General features: G+C 40.4%; 2 protein-coding genes across 2 annotated transcripts in view; both read left to right on the forward strand.

The window, feature by feature from the left end:
- gstcd (glutathione S-transferase, C-terminal domain containing) overlaps window positions 1-21,056 on the forward strand; it is a 457,968-nt gene that overhangs the window by 428,028 nt on the left and 8,884 nt on the right. The gene's annotated exons all lie outside the window — the stretch shown is intronic.
- Window positions 2-20,182, forward strand: sgms2a (sphingomyelin synthase 2a). Its single transcript, XM_051945200.1, has 7 exons — window positions 2-84; window positions 456-670; window positions 5,219-5,722; window positions 12,099-12,216; window positions 13,017-13,170; window positions 16,775-16,941; window positions 18,791-20,182. The coding sequence occupies exons 2-7, from the start codon at window positions 567-569 to the stop codon at window positions 18,974-18,976; spliced, it is 1,233 nt and encodes a 410-aa protein (XP_051801160.1). The 5' UTR covers window positions 2-84; window positions 456-566; the 3' UTR covers window positions 18,977-20,182.

A 21,056-nucleotide genomic window follows, 5' to 3' on the forward strand; every position in this document is an offset into this window, starting at 1 on the left:
TCCTCGGTATGTGGATGGTTCCGGAGGAGAAAAAAAAACACTGATCTGGAGTCAGTTTAATTTCATCGTCGGTCTCCTGGAACAGTGAGTGACTCAGTGACTCAACTGATCTGCAACCAGTCCCTGTAAAAGACTCGTATTGCAAAGAAATGTCTCAAGATGTTGCATAAAATTTGTTATGTTAAAGATAATATTTGGATTTTTACTGATTTGGCTGAAAGTAGTTAAATAATTGGACCTCATGAAAATATTTTAATTATATTTTAATTGATTTCTACGGATCGTAAAATTGTTTTATAATAATAATAATAATAATAATAATAGTATTTTGTCCCTCCATAATAACTGCTCACACAAACTGGAAACGTATCCAAAGTGTGCGTAAAATCCTGCAGAGCATCTCTTTATAATATGGTAGAAACTGAGTTACAGGGCGACGCATGCGATGATTACAGGTCGGTTCCCCGGAATGAAAGGGGATGCGAGACAGGAGGCTGGATGGATGCGAGGATGTGCGGGGCGTCGGGGAGGAGCGCTCCCTGTAAAGCCAGCAGCAGTGTCGCGTAATGTGCCAGTGCAGCCGGAGAGGCGCAGCAGACAGGGCGCAGCAAGCGGGGATCGGAGCAGCTGCAACTCCAGGAAGAGGTGCTGGGAGGCCCGAGCGAGGCAGGTAGGATGCTAGAAACTGAGCAACATGTGAATCTTAATGCCGAAGCGTCGTCCTCTCATCGGTTTAGGTTGTGGCTGTGATGCTGAAAAGGATGGCGGATGGGTTTTAGACTCCTGATGACAGCCAACTTTTCATCAGTCTTGCGTCTAGATACAGAAATGTCGTGGATTCTAGTAAACACACATGATTGTTTATGTGTTGTGTACAGTTAACGTGTTCATTAATCCAATACAAAAAGTTGCTTATGCATGACCAGCAAGTGTTTACACACATTAGGTGACATGATTTTGCAAAAGGCCAGTCTTCTCAAAGCAAATCAAAAGCAGCAACCTGTTTTCTGAAGTGCATGTTTGTGATACATGAGTGTTTTTATGCTTTAATTTTATTTTTATAATCCAGTTGTCGGTTCCAAAATGCACTAGCTCTGACTGACATTACAGGGCTTAATTACAGGACGTGCAGTGACCTGTTGCCCCACCCAGCAGCCTCATATGGAACCTAGTGTTTAAAACTGTGTGTGGGGCCACTGTGCTACACCCCAAAAGAAAACTTCAAAAACCGACTGCGCTCTGAACACCATTTGTGACAGCCTGCCGCCCTCTAACATATGGGTGACACCCAGTCCTGACCCTGACATTACTGTCAGCACAAACCCCTCATGTGGTTAAGGAACCCAGAAAAGCCAGGGTGGGTCCATGTTCAGTGGGTCTATTTTTGCTGCTTTCCCAATGAAATGAGACTTGCTGTCAGAGATACGACAACAATTATTTGTTCTCTCTGTAAAAATTGTGTTTTTCTGTCTTGATGAACAGCCCTGGTTGTTAATCTGTTATAATGAGCGGTACAACCCAAAGGTTTCAAACTTTTGCTTGCTGTCATACATTTAGTGGTAAAAGAAAATGCAGGCTGCCTACTACCTAAATTAATACTATTCTGGTTATCAGTGCCATTGCATCTACTAGCCGGGTGGTTCAAATTAAAAGCAAAAATCCAAGCACTGTCCTTTAGAACAGTTTATACATACATTACCATTCAAAAGTTTGGGGTCAGACAGGCAATTTCATATTTTCCATGAAAATGTATACTTTTATTCATGTGTTAACATAATTGCACAAGGGTTTTCTAACACACCATTCTAACACAATATAGCATTAGAACACAGGAGTGATGGTTGCTGGAAATGTTCCTCTGTACCCCTATGTAGATATTCCATTAAAAATCAGCCGTTTCCAGCTAGAATAGTCATTTACCACATTAAAAATGTCTAAACTGTATTTCTGATTCATTTAATGTTATTGCCATTGAAGAAAAACTTATTTTCTTTCAAAAATAAGGACATTTCTATGTTATCCGAAAGTTTTGAACGGTAGCGTACTTGTACAGTTGCTTGTGTTTTTTTTTTTTTATCTTGGTTCCCACATGATAAGCCTTTATAGTGCATTGCATTGTTTCAGATTGAATATATAAGATAAGGTAATCCTTTATTAATCCCACAGCAAGGAAATTTTGCAGTGCTACAGCAAAGGGAATAGCGAAAACACATAGCAAACATTAGTAAAATAAATAAAGAAGAAATGCACATACACTACAGTTCAAAAGTTTGGGGTCGCGTAGAAATGTCCTTGTTTTTGAAAGAAAAGCATTTTTTTAATGAAGATAACATTAAATTAATCAGAAATACAGTCTAGATATTGTTACTGACTAAATGACTATTCTAAATGGAAACAGCTGATTTTTAATAGAATATCTCCATAGGGGTACAGAGGAACATTTCCAGCAACCATCACTCCTGTGTTCTAATGCTACATTGTGTTACCTAATCGGCTTACTGATGATTAGAAAACCCTTGTGCAGTTATGTTAGCAGATGAATGAAAGTGTGAGTTTTCATGGAAAACATAAAATTGCCTGGTTGACTTCAAACTTTTGAACAGTAGCTTAAGTGCTACTGATGTTGCACTGATTCTTCTATATCACACAGAGCCATTCTATATGTAGAAAAAAAATGATATTACTGTAATTATTTACAGTGAAGAGTATTTACAGTTAGCACCACATGGACAGCAGTAAAGTGCTACTAATAATGCATGATGAGTACTTTTACTACAGTTACTTTAGGAACATTTAGCCTCTAATATTTTTCCGCTTTTACCAGAAGAAGATTTTGAATGCAATATTTCTGACTTGTAATGCAGTGGTTTTACTCTGAGTCTGTAGTATTGCAACTTTTAGTTAAGTAAAGCACAAAATACGCCCCTTACCTCTGGTGCTACTAGTGCACCTAATAAAAATAGTTATAACAATAAACGCTAATCTTGTTTTTAAAAGCAAAAAAGAGGATGTTCTTTCATCGCAGGTACATTATTGTTGTTAATTCCAAAGTGTGAGGTACTTCATATTGAAAGTACTTCAGTGAAGCCCTGTTTGGTGAGACTTCATTTGAAACACCTGAAGCCGAAATAAAAACATAACATGTCAGAGCTCAAAACTAAAACATGCTACACTGCTGAACATGGAGATTCTGGACCTGTTTAGAGCAAACATAAAGTGAACTCCTCTTTGTGGTCTCATGAGTTCCTAGAGGGCAGGGCCACCTCTGGTGTGACTTATTTTTAACCCTCCCTTTGATGAAGACAGTCTACATGGTGCAGAAGAAGAAAATGAGTGGACAGCAAGACTAGCATGTTATTATGAAGGCCCCAAAATGGAGTCAAAACCCTGGTTCCCCTGGAGTAAAATACAGCCTTCAAGGCAACTGGTTGACTTCTCTTGAAATAGCTTGGGTGAGAGGAGGCGGCCAAGTTATCCATTATGGCCTGTGACCATGTGGAATAGGTTTTTCTGCCAGTTTTCCATCACCACCTAGTACTTGTTGCCGGTGGGAAAATGCTGTATACTGTACACGAGGGAGGAGGGGACCGGAAAATGAGTCTAATGGAGACTCTCTGCTCTCCTGACCCTCACATGTACTGTACATACAGAGCAGTTTGCTTCAGTAGATAGTTGGACTTTGTTGTACTTAAGGGGGAACCGTTATTCACAGCACTTTACATCCCCTTGACACACCTTATAAACAAGAAATGACAGACAGAACTGTATGAGTTTCCACACAGCAGCGACAAGCAGAACAACATGAAAACAAGACGAGTTGCTCTCGCAGCTGGTCTCCCTGTTCTGATGCCAACAGCGAGTATCAGCCATAGGGAACATCGGAAAATAAATATTTCACATGTAATTTATACTGGATGTGTCACTAACCTCACACAGAGGATGGACAGATACAAAAGTCCAACAAAAACAAAGACTCATACATAAACATGCAGTTAGTACTGCCTCCTTCCAACACTTTTAAACAGCAAAATCAATAATTACAACAACTGTCCCTTCTTTTTGCTACTGTACCTCACTAGTAGCACGAGGAGCATGGCATATTAATTGGCTTATATTGTTTGTTTGTTCTTGTTGATCTTATTTGTCTTCTTGGTCAGGATTAGCATACCATATGAGCCCCGAAGGCCTGTCAGAACTTGTCTTCTGTTGTCATCTATCAGTTGCATAACAGAGAGTGTGTCTGCTGTGGGTTAGTGGGAGGGCATTATTCTGTTATCCTTTCACTACTGTAATAATATTTTCCCAAAAATTGATTCTGATGAAACTGATGCTTTCAGTGGCTCTCTCGCATCCAGCCGTACTCTATTTCTATCCCACCTTTTATCCTGCTGCCAGGCTCCTCTACAAGTAAACAATGCATTCTGTGTGTATCGCTGACAACGTTTATTGAGAGGCTGATAGCAATATTCTCCAATCTGTTAATGGAGCTGTTAATGAGCCTTTTAGATGTGAAGGAATGAAAATGGTCTTTGCTTTTGTGCACTCTCAAGTCATTTCACATGCTCATCTGCAGCTTTGATTGTCGTCTTTGTGTTATTCCAGCTCCAGCTCTGAACAATGGTGTGACAGATAGCTATACACTACCAGTCAAACGTTTGGGCACACTTTCTCATTCATTTCAATGAGAAAGTGTGTCCTAACGTTTGACTGGTAGTGTAATTAAAGGTAATGTCTGACCATAAAAACAGCTGAAGTGACCATAGCAGCTGCCCGTTGGGGACAACATTAAAAAAACAAAAACGTAAGCAGTGTAGCAGAAAGAGTTTGGAAATCCTAAAATAAGAGTCTGTGACTGAACGTCCAAACAGAAAGCCGTCCAAGTGGTTCTGCTGAATGTCCAGCAAAAGGAAAATTTAACTCACAGCATTAACTCACACAACCACATCTATAATAGCTGGGTGCTATAAAAATAACTTTCCAGTCTAAAAGGGACATTTCAGTCGACAGAATCAAGAACTTAGCATCAATAAAGCCCGCATTTCTTGCATTGTTTATCTCTATAATAGAGAAAGGTGGAAACAAAAGTAAACCATCCTGTCTGTGTCTCATCATGTTGATTTGACATCCTTAATGCAACCTCCCAGTATGCGTTTACAGAAGTGTTTTTTATCTTGTGCTAAGTTTGTCAGTTTCAACCTTCTGATTTCTCTTATGGCAGCTTAAAAGCCTCAACCCAGAGGAGCGCCGCCTGTGGATGGACAGTGCAGGCACCAATGGCATCACCGGAGCTTGTGGATGGAAGAGACTCTGCCGCTGATACTGTAAACCCAGGAATGGAGGGTGGTGCCGTGCCCAGCGGCGGGAAAACTTGTCCTGTCCACGTTCAGGGTGGCGAGGATGCAAAGAGGGGCTTTCGGAAAGGCATAGGCAGGCATAATGACTATGTGAAGATCTCTGTGCTGGAGTCCAAGGTCAACCGTCTGCCCATGGAGTGGTGGAAGACGGCAATCGCTTTCTTTTATGCTGGTTTTAACTTGGTCCTGACAACAGTCGTCATCACAATCGTCCACGAGAGGGTCCCACCTAAAGAGAGCAGCCCGCCTCTTCCTGATAAGTTTTTTGACTATATCGACAGGGTCAAGTGGGCCTTTACAGTGACAGAGGTCAATGGGATGCTGCTGCTGGCCATTTGGATGATCCAGCTGTTCTTCTTTAGATACAGGTAAGAGCCATTGATGCTATCTGTTGCTCAGAAGATGTTGATATCTGATCAGGTATCTTTAACCCTACCAGGGCCGGACTGGGAAAGAAATTCAGGCCGGGAGATTTCCAATCAGTCAGGCCAGTGTTGTGTCACGTGGGATAATGCACCAAAATTTTGTTTTTTTTCCTTCCAAAAATATGCCTTTTACAGTTATGTTATAGCAATTACAACACTACTAAACAGACAGTAAGTCTATTAAACACAACCATAACGACAGCTCCATACAGTCCAGTACTTTTCTCTTCTGTAATCTCTTCACTACCCTCACCAATTTTTCCAATGTTTTCCTTTTCCTATTATTTATATAACATGTCAAATTAAAAAAATATATATTATTTTGTCAGCAAATCATTTAGATGTCAGCTGGTCATAGCTAATAGTATATGCAAACACCAATGTTCATTTTATAACTGAAAATTGTAAGTCAACTGCCTGTCCTACCTGAAGAGGGGGTCTCAAACGTTTTCAGGCTTCCTGCAACCCACCTGATACCTGTGGAGCTTATTTGGGCCAGACTCACCATATTTTGTGCATTAAAATTAGCATTACATTTCCATCAACATGTAAGAACAAAGGTGTAATAATTATTTGATTCATTTCTCTACAAATATTGTTTAATGGTAATCAGTATTACACTAAGTATTTATCAGTTTTCAAAAACACTGCAATAATGATCAACTGAAGCAGACAAGGTGGATCAAAATCACACAAACTTTAGTGAGATCAGGCCCCCTGCTGTGATCCAAATAAATAAGTTCAGCAGGTGGCACATTTCAGCTAAACATGGCTAAACTAAAGGAATTGGAAATAATAATATAGAAAAAAATAAAGTGATAGTATTTAAAATAAACATGGCTTCAAGAGAAACAATGTTAAGTAGACAACAAGCAATACAGTATACATCCAATATCCTCAATAAAAATACAATTATTTAGTTTTGCACATCCATCCCTGTAGTCACTTACATATGGGTTGGACTTGGGCCCCAAAAATAAAGTGCTGTTACTTATTTTAAAGTAGACATGGCCTCAACAAAAACTGCCTTAAAATATTAACAAGAAAAGTACAGTATACATCCAATATTCTCAATAAAAATACAACTACTGTCACGAACGAGCAGGTTGGACCCGAGCAGAGAGCCACACTACCAAGGCTGGCTGGGATGAAAGTGCTTTATTGTTGGGGGGTGAATAGTGGGGAGCGGGGAGCGGCTGGTGTAGTGGGGGGCTTTGGCCAGGAACGGGGGGTCCAGGCAGGAACAGAAGGGGTCCAGGCCGGAGAAAACCGGTGATGAATGGTCTGGGGAGAGCCGGAGGGGAAGGAGGACGGCGGGGATCCCGGACAGCTGGGTCTGGCGGAGGCAGAAGGAAAAAAACAACGTAAGGCAACTGGCAAACTGAACAGATATTACCGGAGGCTAGAGAGCAAACTGACTGTGGGGTCTTTGTTCAACAATCTGGCAGGGAGTGGAAGGATGAGCCGGTTCTTATTGCAGGTTGTGTAATCAGTAGAATGTCCATCAGCTGTCCGGGAGCCGTAGAGGTGGTTGATTGCCTGAGTGGAGCCAGCTGGGAAGCTGAACTCCACTCAGGCGCCGAGCTGCAGAGGGAGAGACAGGGGCAGAGGAGCGGATGGGAGACCGAAGAGACTGAGGGACCGAAACCAAGGGACAGAGAGAGAGGGGAGCATGAGTGGGAGAGGAGCAGGAGAAAGGAGCAGATGGGAAAGGGGGTATTTGGGGATTTCAGGTGGGAAGGACAGGGGTGAGGAGAGAGCCCTGACAACTACTTAGTTTGGCACATGCCCACCCTGATGTCACTCACTGGGTCAGGAACCAGCTGTGACTTGTATTTAAAATATATAAACGCAACTTAACTCAACCCTAAATGCATGCATGCTTTTTTTTTCTTATGGCAACTGGCCACTTGCTGTGACTCACTTCTGTATGGGTGAGTATTAGGACTCACAGTTATTAAAGCACTGCCTTATACCAATCATTTTTTATTATATTTTGGCCTTTGAAGTCTGATGATGCATTTGTGAGAAGAACCGACCGTTTGTAAACTTACTTGAAGTAGCAGCATCATTTATTTTCAACTGTACACTGCTGGACCTGGGTGGGGGTTGATGAAACGTGTGTGTTATTTTATAACACTTTGCCCCTTCCTCCTCGAGAAACCTTTTTTTCTTCTCCATCTCCCTCTCATGTTCACCTTTTCTCTTCGTCTTTTCTCGTTTATTGCCACCAGCTTTCTCAGGGTGCTCCATAATATTCGCTCCTTAAACTCTATCGCCTTACTCTCATATCAGCAGTGCTGCTTCCCCGTTCTCGTTATGAAGGGGCGGGCCATAAAGCAACTAACCAATCATGGCACGTTTCTTCTAAAAAAAAATGTCACTTTGACCAATCCCTATCCTTCTGATTTAGAGCTCAGAGCACTTGCTTTGTGTGAGTGACAGGAGGGTGGGCATGTACTCTGTAAGGCTTCTAGCACTGCTGTCTCTGGCCTGTCTGCCAAAAAGCCGATCAACTTTTATTCATTGGCCTGCCAGTCCGTGGCTGGCCTGTCCAGGCAGGCCAATAAGGAGGCAGGCCACCGGGAAAAGTCCCGCCTCTCCCGATTGCCAGTCCGGGCCTGAACCCTACCACAAAGAAGAAAAACCTTTGGTATCACTGTTTCACATGAGCCGTTTAGAAAGCTGGCAACAAAAACATACACTCCGCATTTAAATGTTGCTGAGAAATGTTTAATTCAATTAACTGATATCGTGCAGGGGCTGCACAGTGGATCAGTGGTTAGCATTTTCGCCTTGCAGCTAGAAGATCCCAGGTTTACGTCACATCCTTCCTGGGATCCTTATGCATGGAGTTTGCATGGTCTCTCTGTGCATGTGTTGGCTTTTGCTGGGTATTCCAGCTTCCTCCCACAGTCCAAAAGCATCCATCCATCCATTATCTATCCACTTAATCCTCATTAGAGATGCAGGGGGCTGGAGTCTATCCCACCTGACTTAACAGTGAAGGTAGGGGACACTCTGGACAGGTTACCAGTCTATCACAGGGCTGCACATAGAGACAAACAATCACACTCACATTCACACCTACGAACAATTTAGAGTTACTAATTAACCTTAGCATGTTTTTGAACTGTGGGAGGAAGCCAGAATATCCAGACAAAACCCACGCATGCACAGGGAGGACATGCAAACTCCATGCAGAAAGATCCCAGGAAGACTTGGACGCAAACCGGGGATCTTCTAGCTCAGGGGTCGGCAACCTTTAACACTCAAAGAGCCATTTCGACCCGTTTCTCACAGAAAAGAAAACACCAGGAGCCGCAAAATCCTTTTGGCATTTAAAATGAAGACAACACTGCATATATCGCTTTTTTACCTCCATGCCCTTGTTAATTAGTCGTGATTAATTAATTACAAAGCCTCTAATTAGATAGATTCATTTTTTTAAATTGTGTCCTTCCACTAATATTTATCTTACTTGGTTAATGTCATTTTTGCGCTTGGACCTCATATGTTACGTAATGTTAGCTGGAAATCAATATTTTGCGAATGTCTATTTAACTTGTAAAATCTATTTATCTTAAGCTAATAACTGTTCTCCGGTAAGTGGCTGCCCTATTTTCCAAGACGACACTCCTCTGACTCTCTGACCTGCTGCCTGGATGCTGGACGTGACATCGATCCGTGCTCTCGCGAGTAACATCGTATTAACCTGACATATCAAAGGGTAGATACTGAGCAAGACAATTATCCGTAGTTTACCTTAGTACTCACGAGTACCCGACACAATGCAGGACTCTGCTGTGAAGGCGGAGACTTGCGGCAGTGGTGTATTTGTGACAATAAAAAAAGAAAGAAATTTGAAGGAGCGACAGCTAGGATTTAGGAATGGTGGCCCGCCGCTGCTGAATGAATGTAGAGCAAACACTGGGATCCGAAGATCAGCAGGACTCCAAATGATTACACGCAGGCCAGTGAGTGTCGGAGATTGACGGCTGGGACGCATATTTTGACAGACAAAAAATTAAGACGTTTTATTTTGATGTTACAAAATCACCGTAATCTTCAAATTTAGAATTAAATTTTAAAAATTAACAATCAAAAATAAAAAAATTTAATTAAATAGCCTGCTGATTATTTATTTTCCAAAGTTACAGGGAGCCACAACAGAGGGATGAAAGAGCCGCATGCGGCTCTGGAGCCGCTGGTTGCCGACCCCTGATCTAGCTGCAAGCTAACCGTGCAACCATTGTCCAAAAGCATGCTGAGGTTAATTGATTATTCTAAATTGTCTGTAGGTGTGAATGTCTCTCTGTGTAGTCCTGTGATAGACTGGTAACCTGTCCACTGTCCATTGCCTTCACCCTAAGTCAGACTCCAGTCCCCCATGACCCTAATGAGGATTAAGCGGTGTATAGAGATGGATGGATGGTATCATAAAGTCTACCACATTTGGTAATTCGACTGTGGGAATTAACCCTCTGAACTCCCCAGCTGTTTTAGAGCATTTTTTGCTCCCTGTGGGCTCATTTTTCACTGCAATATAAAGTCCTTTACCTCAATGGAAACACAACAACTATGCCAAGAAGTAGAGAGAACTCAGAAATGTCTTCTGTGCAGGAATACACAGTTACAATGCAATGAATCATAAAAAAGAAACATTGCTTTATTTATTTGTACAAAAATCTAAATTTACAGCATTTTTCCAAATGCTTACAGATGTTACCAGTGTGATAAATGTGACTCCTCATACTGTACATATTTTACAACTTACATTTTTAATTTGTTTCCCGACTTGTCCTGCTCTTATCTGCTCTGTATAAGAACACCCTGACATTCAGCCCAGTTCAGCCAAAAAGTGCTTGGGTTTTTGTCACATGACTATCAGTCACAGCTCAGTGCCTGGAGCCAGAGATGTATTTTTGGCTTTTAAATGAGACTTGAAGAATAAAGTAATTTTGCTGAAACATTACAGTTTCAAGCTCCAGTTTGACAAAATTTTCACACTGACCAGCACGTCACAGATGAGGTGCTCCAGGACCATTGCAAATTTGTAAATCTGATTCTTTTTTTTTCTTTTTTTTTTTTTTACAGTTTCTTGCTAATACATGGTGTAATTTACACCAAAACCTTTCAAACCCTGGTTTTGGAGTTCAAGTAATAACATTTCGCAAAAATCTGTGATTTTCAACATGAAAAATTAAATCACAGCACGTTAGACTTGAGAGAGGACGTGTCATTATCACTGTGTGGCCTTGTAGTAAAATTCAGTTTGACTGGCTGAACAGGAACAAGAGTACCTGCAGTCCCTGGATTTGAGCAGATGTTTGTCTTGTTATAGGTATACTTTATTAATCTCAGTGGTAAACTGACATAGTTGCACTGTATATAAGAATTAAATAAGTGGGTCATTCCAGAATAAGAGGGCATTTGGGCTTTAAATGTTTTGAAAAATAAACCTTGTTTGTTAACCCTACTGTAATCACAGTAACACAGTTGCTAATCCATGCTAATGTTAGCTTTTTCTCAGAAGTAGAAGCTAGATATTTAGCTAGCTGTTACTGCTGACCAAGAGGACAAACTAGAGTAGGGACATTCAGTCATGGCTGTCAGTGTTCTGAAAATGTGATAAATAGAAGAGAGCACATAGCTTTGCTCTACCCATTCTTTAGGAAAACTGTTTGATGATGTTATTTTCAGTGTTTCCCATGATTCACTGTTTTTTTTTCTTCTTCTACCAGCTAAAAAGGTTATGCTAACAGGGTTGTTGTAAGACACATGTTCCATGTATAAGAATTATTATTTAAAATATTATGTTGATTAAAAAATGTTCCCACAATTACAAGAGATATCAAGGTAAAAAAAAAATGTTAAAAAAAGGTGATTTAAATTTCAGTTTAAATATTTTATTTGAGATTCAATTTGGTCATCACGGAGGTAGGACAAGAGAAAAATGGCATCTTAGGAGGAACTCCAGACTTATTTGGTATTTGTAAAAATATTTTAAAACATTCTTTTCTCCTATTTTTTCTAGATTTGGTCTTAGGAGAAGTAAATTTGCACAAGAACTGCATGTTTAGTGTTTTCTACATGGATTATTTTCAATTTGATGGGTGGAACATAAAATGTCCTCCAAAAGGAGAAGCTTTCCAATTTCATTATACACTGTATAATGACAATAAAGCATATTCTATCTATTATATTCAATTCTGGAATGACCCAAGTATTAAATATTGCATAATTAAGAGACCACAATATTACTGCCACATTTCACTCTCCATGGTGACTGGTTGACTGATTCATTTTCCATTTGCAGGTCAATAGCATTCAGACGGTTCTTCTTCCTCATCGGCACCCTGTACTTGTACCGCTGCGTCACCATGTACATCACCACCCTGCCTGTACCTGGTATGCACATGACCTGTGCTCCAAAGGTGAGTGGCCTTATGCAAACATCAGCAGCTCTTTTTCTTTTGCAGTCTCTGGGACTTGTTTTGCACAGCCACACAAGTAGCTATTAAAAAAAAAAACATTTTAGCTTTTACTGCCTCAGGAAACCAACAGTACTGAGGTGCATTAGTGTCTGATCAAAAACATGTGCCCCTGGCAGTTGTTTGTTGGGTTGTGTAGCATAAAAGGATCAGAGGTTAGACAGTTGGATAGTGTTTTTTTTTTTTTCAAAAATGTTGACCATGCATGAAAGACGTAAACTGCAAGTTATGCACTATAATTTAATCAGCAGATACAAGAGCACAAAATTTGATCATATTCTTATTATTTTGTGTAGTTGGAGATTCTGTCAACGTCTTTATTGTGTTAGCAGTATAAAGGCTAGAATGTCAGACTATTCATTTAGTAAGAAACTGCTTTGATAATCAGGGGGTTCTAATTGTTTGGGTTGGATTTTAAGTATTTATAAAGGATTTTATCATGGAAGGAAAAGTATTCTGTTCTTTCTGTTTCTCAAATATGAAGATTGGTGATATTTTACACAATACTAAATTGAATATTATTGACTTTTGAGCAGTTTTTCTAGCACTTTTGGGGGGGGGGGGGATTTGAATTGTTTATTTTGGCCTTTGGAAACTTAATTTTTTCACTTTGTTCTGACTTTGTGGAAAAATGTTTGATTGCAAAAGGTATCAGTAATGATAATATCCATGCTTTGCAGCCTTAAAGTTGCTGCTTATCCAGTGTTCATCTCCCTCATCACTTCGTTCCTGTTCTCTGTCAGCTTCATGGAGACTCCCAGGCAAAAATTCAGCGAATTCTGCAGCTGATTTCAGGTGGAGGACTTTCCATCACAAACTCCCACCTCCTGTGTGGAGACTTCCTGTACAGCGGACACACGGTGATGCTCACCCTCACCTACCTGTTCATCAAGGAATGTGAGTGCTCAAAGAATGGCTTGTTTGTTTGCTTTTGTGGAATAATTTATTGGATTTCCCCATGAATAATATATGAATCACATTGTGTGTTTCCACTCTGATTCCCTGTGGCATATATTATTGTATGATACAGCTCCACATCGACCTATAGGCGCTAATAGGATACAAATTACTTTATTAATGCTTTTCTTTAATATAATATTTAACATTTGACAGCAGAGGTTTCAAGTTATCTTCTAAAGCTGTACATTTTAGAGATGTGACGTTCACTAACGTCTAGTCTGAGCTGTCCACGCTGTCTTCACATGAACCACTAATGACATCTCCGAGTTTGAGTTGTACACAGCACGCTCCATTCATGTGAACGCAGCTATATATGCAGCTAATTTAGTCAAGTCCGACTGACTGGAGACCAGAGTGGAGCCACATTTACCACTTAATCAGGGAGGAGGAGATATTAGTGACGGGGAAAAAAAAATCACAAAATGAGCCAGAGTCAAAGGAAAGATAGCATCATTTGTATGCACTTTTCTGTGGATGACAGGCAAGGTAAGGCACAATGCAATATTTGTCAGAAAAGCATGTCTTTCAAGCCCGGGTCAGCAAACAACTTACACCACCATAGTGTGAATTCCAAAACTTTAGAGCACAACAGTAAAACTTTTTTTTTTTTTTTGGTAGAAAAATAATGCTGCTACATGGTTAGTTTTACATTGTTTTTATAGAAATCTCTATCATATATCTGCCAAATAATATATATTTTAAATAACATTACAAATTAAAGCTGCAAGCAGTGATGGACGGGTCCTTACATCCTTGCTGGTTGGCGAATCCACGCATGTCCAACCGAGAGTTTATTTGGGCCCAATGATGTCATCAGGACTGGACTCTGATCACACATGTAAAGTTTCAGGCAGATCGGACATATACAGCTAGTTATAGAGCATTACCTTCCATCCACCAGGTGGCGCTATGACTTTGGCTGCATGTGAGTGTCATCAGGGCAGGACTCTGATCATACATGTAAAGTTTGACACAGATTGGAGCATGTTCAGGAGAGTTAGACAGTACTTCCTTTTTCATGGCGAAGGATCAATATTGGGAGTCGCCATGGCCACACCCTCAGACTTTTGCGAAGCATTTTGATCATTTTTCATCAGGAAGTCATCTTGGATATACTGGCCAACTTTGAGGTGTCTCGGACGTATCCCCGCAATAACATGTTTTAAACAGATATACTAATAGAAATCATACATCTATATACATACATATATATATATATATATATATATATATATATATATATATATAAGTAAAATGTCATATATATTATTGTATATTATTAAATTTTAAAAATTATATAATTAAATGTAGATTTTATCTGCAATGATTTTAAGAGCCAGCAGGTGTCAGTGTGGAGCAACACAGTAGGGACACAGCACAGTTGAGGGGGGGCGCAGTGCCTAGAGTCCCTATATTAACCAGAGTAGCGACAACTGGGGATTTGACGTCATTTTGTTGCCATTCACTGTGCCACGCACGAATGCACCCGTGACTGTGTGTGTACTCGCTTAGCTATTTGTGGATTGCTTACTGATTTCAAGACATGTTTTGGACAAAATATTTTACTGGCTTGTTTTGTCTGGATGTTCAAGGTTGGATTATGGCCATTTTTTGTGGAATATTTTCATCTGTGGCTATTTATGAGCCTTCAAAGGTGAGTTTTGCTGTTTATGTTATTTGCTGTTTGTTGGACAAATGTGTTTATATTACCCGCTGTGGTAATCACATCTGAAAGTGGTTTATACCAGCGGATTCATGAGAATCTAAGCTTTCCATGGGTGGATAATGTTTCTATCATCGAGTTTGCAGCTTTGGTAAATTTAGCAAAATACGTTTGCACATCTTAAGACGGGCCACTGAAGTTTAACGGGGTAACCCGTTAAACTTCAGCGGCCCGTATTTCATGCATCTCCATGCATGAAAATGGACAAAGTCAAAATAACCACAACTGCCTAAAATCACATCAAACTTTTCTATTTGTCATTCACCCATACATCATAACATGAAAGTACATACATGGGACTAACCTGGCACAAAAACAATGATGAAGTCGGTTTCCATCCCACTCTCCGGACTTTATTTTCCCACAGTTTCCTTCTTTCACTATTACTGGGAAATCTAAACATGTGGAATCCCTTCTCCGATCGATTTGTGCACCCAAAGGCACAACAGCCCGTCATTTTTCAGGTATTTAGGAAGCGAAAAAAGACCTCGAATTACTCTCTGCGGTATAAACAACGTTAACAGGAAAACCCGGCATTCGTGAATAGGAAACAAAATGGCGCTCATAGATCACATGACCAAAATTTTTTGGACCCGTCATGTCGCTACTCTGGTTAATATAGGGACTCTAGCAGCGCCTCGTGACGTCTCATCTGCCCGTCACTGATAGGTACAGATACCTAATAATGAAAGTAAAGATCTGTTCAGATGAGCAATTCTTTATATAATAATCATGTTTATTTTGCTGTACCAGTGAAGCTGTGATAATTTTTTTTGCATAAATGTGATCTGGCTTCCCCATGTTTGGCCTGGATTGTATGTGTATATTCATACTTGATCAGATGCTGCTGCTCCAGTTGGAGGCCATCAGTGTTCAAAGCTTCCTCCTCAGCAAGATCCATCGTCTCCATTTACAGTCCATCCTCTTTAAACTGCGTTATTGGTCTTGGCCTAGGTCATGGAGGTTTGGCATGAAGGTGGGGTAGGGTGAGGACGCAGAGGAGGAAGCTTCCCCTGGGTGTCTCCAGTGCCAGCTTCCTCTTATTTAGCATTTGACCCTGCTCTTGGCTTCACTGCTCAATGCAGCAGCCTTATTTTCAGCACATAGTCGATGGCTGCCAATATTTAGAATGAAGTCCATCAGAAAAAATTTACAGCTAATTTAAGATGGCTGACTTCCTGACTTTTTCGCGTGTCCTGATGTGTTGCATACGCCCCCCAAATATTGTGGCTGTGGATGAAATATTGTGGCAGTTGGCCTAATGACCACTTTTTCAATTTTACAGGGGGCGCTATGGAGCTATTTTGCCACACATGCACAACTCCCATAAAATCTAAAATTTTTCGCCAGTCCTGATGTGCATGCAATGTTTGACACGTTTTGGGGCATGTTTGGGCCGCCAAAGTGGAGTTTGAAAAGAGTGAAGAAGAAGAAAAAGAAACCCTAGGGTTTCAATAGGGTCCTTCGGCACCGTCGGTGCTCGGACCCTGAAAATATATATACTATGCAAAACATTTATTATATATGTATGAACATAAATAGATAAACAACATATAAACAAATATTGCACAAACCCACCCAAAGCTGCACTGCCAATCCTAAATGTTGTTTAAATGAAAACTTTTTTTAAATTTCCACTATTGCAAACACTTTTGTTTTCCCATCCTTCTGTTCTTGTCACATCTCATTCTTGTCACCAAGTGGCAACAGGTAGCTTTTTATTTTATACTGACGATACAGAAGAGCAGACCACAAATCAATGTTGCTCTAAATATATACAGCACTTAACAGTAAGTCTTCGCTTACTTCTGTCTGCAGACTCGCCGCGGTCGTTCTGGTGGTACCATCTCATGTGCTGGCTGCTGAGTGCCGTGGGGGTGGTGTGCATCCTGGTGGCACACGAGCACTACAGCGTGGACGTGGTTGTGGCTTATTTCATCACTTCCCGGCTGTTCTGGTGGTACCACACCATGGCCAACCTACAGGTGTGTGTGTGTGTCCTCTCATTGAACCGTGATAAACTTGAGTCATTGTATACGGAGGCTGTTCCTCTCTCTGTTCTGGAAGTTTACATCAAGTGAACCACCTAAACATCGCATGCTAGAACCAGAATTTGTTACCGCGCATGTTTAAACAAAATAGTTTATACATTGCACATTATTAGACACTTAGGAAGAATGTTTTAATCTGTGTCTATAAGACCTGGGTGTAATTGCTCATCATACCATGAAAATGAGAAATTACCCCGATAGTTAATATTCATCATCATTTTCCATTGGGAAAGACCAGTGAAGTAAAAGAGGAAACTACAGCCTTCACTGCTGATTTCAATGTTGTGTTTTATGCCTTTAATTAATCAATTTAAAAGAGCAAGTTAAAGTTAAACAGTTTCTAAATCATGTATTGTTTGTCTCTGCATTGTTTCACAGCTCATTAGAGGATTTTGCAGTCTGAGTTAAAGAAATCAAATGGCCCAGTCATTTTAACCCAAAATTCCTTCTTTATATTCTTCTATCTGCACCACAAGTCAGATTTTCGAAAACATGAGCCTATCCTTTAATATAGCTAAAAATGATTGGAGGTTTTTTGCTAATGCAACTTCCACCCCACAAGACCTGAAAGAAATTCCAACTTTATCACAGTAGTTACAACTAAATATGCATTTCACAGACTTCAGACAGACTATACCTTTCTGTTCTGCTACAAACAAACATTTTATTGCTAGTTATGATGACTATCGGTGGTGGTTTGTCTGTCTGTCAGCATCATTACTCAAAAACGGACTAACAGATTTGTATGAAATTTTCAGGGAAGGTCAGAAATGGCACAAGGACCAAGTGATTAGATTTTGATAGTGATGTGGCTTATAGTCTGGATGTCATGGCGTAAGTAGTTTGGGAACCCCAGAGAGACCACTCAGAACAGCAGAAGGCAGATCAACTTATTACAGCGAATATATTAACAATCGCCAGCACTCACAACAGAACAGAGGGGATGGGGTCAGGCTCCAGAGAGCGGTAGTCCGGGTGGCCCTCATCGGCTGGTCGGGGCAGTCAAGGGAAGGGGAAAAGGTCCACGCCCTTCTTGCCGTCCCCTGCCGTGTGAAGCCGGTCTTTATAGCAGCAGATGGAAATGCGCTACAGGTGTGGGGCCCCCGCAGCTGCGACCAATCCACTGATTAGCAGCTGCAGAGAGCCCCACAGACCAGCAACACACCGGCAAGGGAACAGGCGGCTGCAAGGGGGCGGGGCTGAGCCCAGCCTGTGACTTTGGATCCACGGATTTGTTAAAGATTTCTGTATCATTGCAAGATAGCAGCATGGCGTCACTGTAACTATGACAACAAGTGAACACTACATCAGCTGCCTGCTGACGATCACATGATTGAGATCCTACTACAAATCCACCGCTGTGGACTTATGGGGACTTATGTGTCAGAAATGATACAAGGAACAACTGATTAAACTGTGGGGGTGTTTCTGACTCTCATCAATTCTCACTGCCTGCTATATATTTAGGTCACGTGATTTGGTATCCGTACACAACATACACATGCATAACATGTGCTCAGCACAAGGTCATTTTGTTTGTGTGTGTGTGTATATATATATATATATATATATATATATATATATATAAAATAGCCACAGTCTAGGTTGCCGTGATTTCAGATCATCAATAACTAATAATTAAATGCTGCATTTCTACAACAAAAAAATGCTGCATTTCTGACAATGCCATATGAGGGAATGAACAGCCTTGGAGGAGTACTGCATTCTCTGAGTGCTTTTCTTGTTATTAATGATATTACTCTAACTTACACTGTCTTGGCAGACTCTGAAATGCTCGCCCAACAACTACCTCACCAACACCTGGTGGAACCCAGTATTCAACTTCTTCGAGAGGAACGTCCAGACCTCGGTTCCATGTTCCTACAGTTGGCCCATCACCTGGCCTCCGGCCTGCCTTAAGAACCCCTGCAAGAAGTACTCCATGGTCCAGAGCACACGGGAGGAGTAACACAACCCTGAAGCCAAAGCCGCAGCAGTGTTACTTGAAAGTCCTCTGAGGTGGCATTTATTCATTCATTGATTCATTCAGTCTTGTCTGCTACACAGGAACACTGATATCAGATTCAAAGCTATGAATGAAATGTTTCAGTGTTATGTGTCTAGAAGGATAATCATATTGTCTTTGCCACTGTGATTTATTTATGAAGTCCTGCAAGTCATTACTGTTTTTGTAAATGATAATTGTAACTGACCCTAGTGGTTTTAACACATAAACCGGCAGTTGTTTGCATCATATTTGCAGGTTTGTTGCAGTATTTGCAAGACTTGATTGATTTTCCTCTTTATCTCTTCCATACTATATATTTTTATGGGGTATACCTCTATATTATGTCAGTGTGCTCAAGTCACAAGGTGCCTTAGTGAGTTAAATGTCCATAGGTATACAAAGCCGCCAATGTCTTAGTGTAATTGTTTTTCATTTTTTTAATGAGTTTTTCTTATCTTTATTATATATTTTAGTTGCCTTGAGTGTGTATATCCCAGCTGTAGTCTCAACATTGTACTGCTGTATTAAAATTTTACCATACTAAAGCTTCAGTGTGCTCCTTTTTACTTAATTAAACAACTGATCAGGTAGATTGTTCTGCTGTAAACCACAAGCTGCATATGTATTAAAGTGAAATCCCATATTAAGAACAATAATGTATAGGGCTATGTATATGTACAAAGTTAGAAATGAGTTATGTATTGTGTATATGCATAGTATATATAAAAGTACAATCTTGGATTTGTACTTTCCATTATAAACTATAAACAAATTTAGTATTAAATTGTTGCTTAATTTGGCTTCAGGATTTTTCCTTAAAGTTCTCAACTCTTATGTTTAACATATTATTAATTTGTAATAAAAAAAAAATGTACAAAGACTATGAAAAAGAAACAAGATAACAAGAATGCCAGAAACAGCAATGCAATAAATGTGACATGTTAATGATAAGGGCGATTAACAACATATTTTTTTAATTAAGAAGTTCACATTCTGTTGTTTGAATAGACTCACCCAGTAACACGGCTGCATTTTCTCTTCAGTGGTGAATATTGCAGGTATAATGTCAGAATGGATATAAAGGGGTTTGTCAATTTTTAATGAGCCATTATCAAACATTAGTCGCTTCCATTTATAACTGTTAATAAATCATGGTTCTACAATCCACCAAGCGTTATATTATTAAGGGTCATCTAAGCAGTTTTTAAATGATTTGGAGTCCATTTCTTTTCAAGATGATAGGTAGTCAGGCTTTATGGTCGGCTTTTTACAGCAATCAGACAGTGTACTGACATCATCCACAGACGATGACGTCAATGCAGTCATTCACACAGCCCTTTCACACTTAAAAATAAGGACACATATGTTTGAATGCTGTTTATAGATTACAGCTCAGCATTCAACACTGTCATCCTGAGCAAACTGGCTGAAAAGCTCCTTAACCTTGGACTAACACCCCCCCCAAAAGTCAGACCCCAGCCAGAGCAACACCTCCATCGTCAAGTCTGCTGGTGATACAACTGTCATCGGGCTGATTACTGGTGGAGAGGAGACAGCCTACAGGGATGAGGTGGCTCAGCTGGTGTCCTGGTAATAATCTCTTCCTAAACTCTGAGAAGACGAAGGAGATGATTATCGACCCAAGGAAGAAGACAGACCAACGCACCCCATTACACATTAATGAGACTCAGGTGGAGAGGGTGAAGACCTTCAAACTCCTCGGAACTCACATCAGCGAGGACCTCTCCTGGACTCACAACATGCAGCGGACTGTCAAGAAGTTTAAACAGAAACCGTTCTTCCTAAAGAAGAAGCTCTCCAATCTCGTTATGCACTGTATAATGACAATAAAGCATCTTCTATTCTGTTCTGAGGAAATTTGGATTATCCGACAAACTCCTCAGCAGCTTCTACAGATGCACAGTGGAGAGTGTCCAGACCACTTCCATCACAGTATGGTATGGGAACTGCAGCAGTAAGGACAGGAAGGCTCTCCAGAGTGTCATTAAGACAGCACAATTCATCTTTGGAGTAGCCTTCT

This window comes from Acanthochromis polyacanthus, chromosome 3, assembly GCF_021347895.1.
Source record: "Acanthochromis polyacanthus isolate Apoly-LR-REF ecotype Palm Island chromosome 3, KAUST_Apoly_ChrSc, whole genome shotgun sequence".
NCBI lineage: Eukaryota > Metazoa > Chordata > Actinopteri > Pomacentridae > Acanthochromis > Acanthochromis polyacanthus.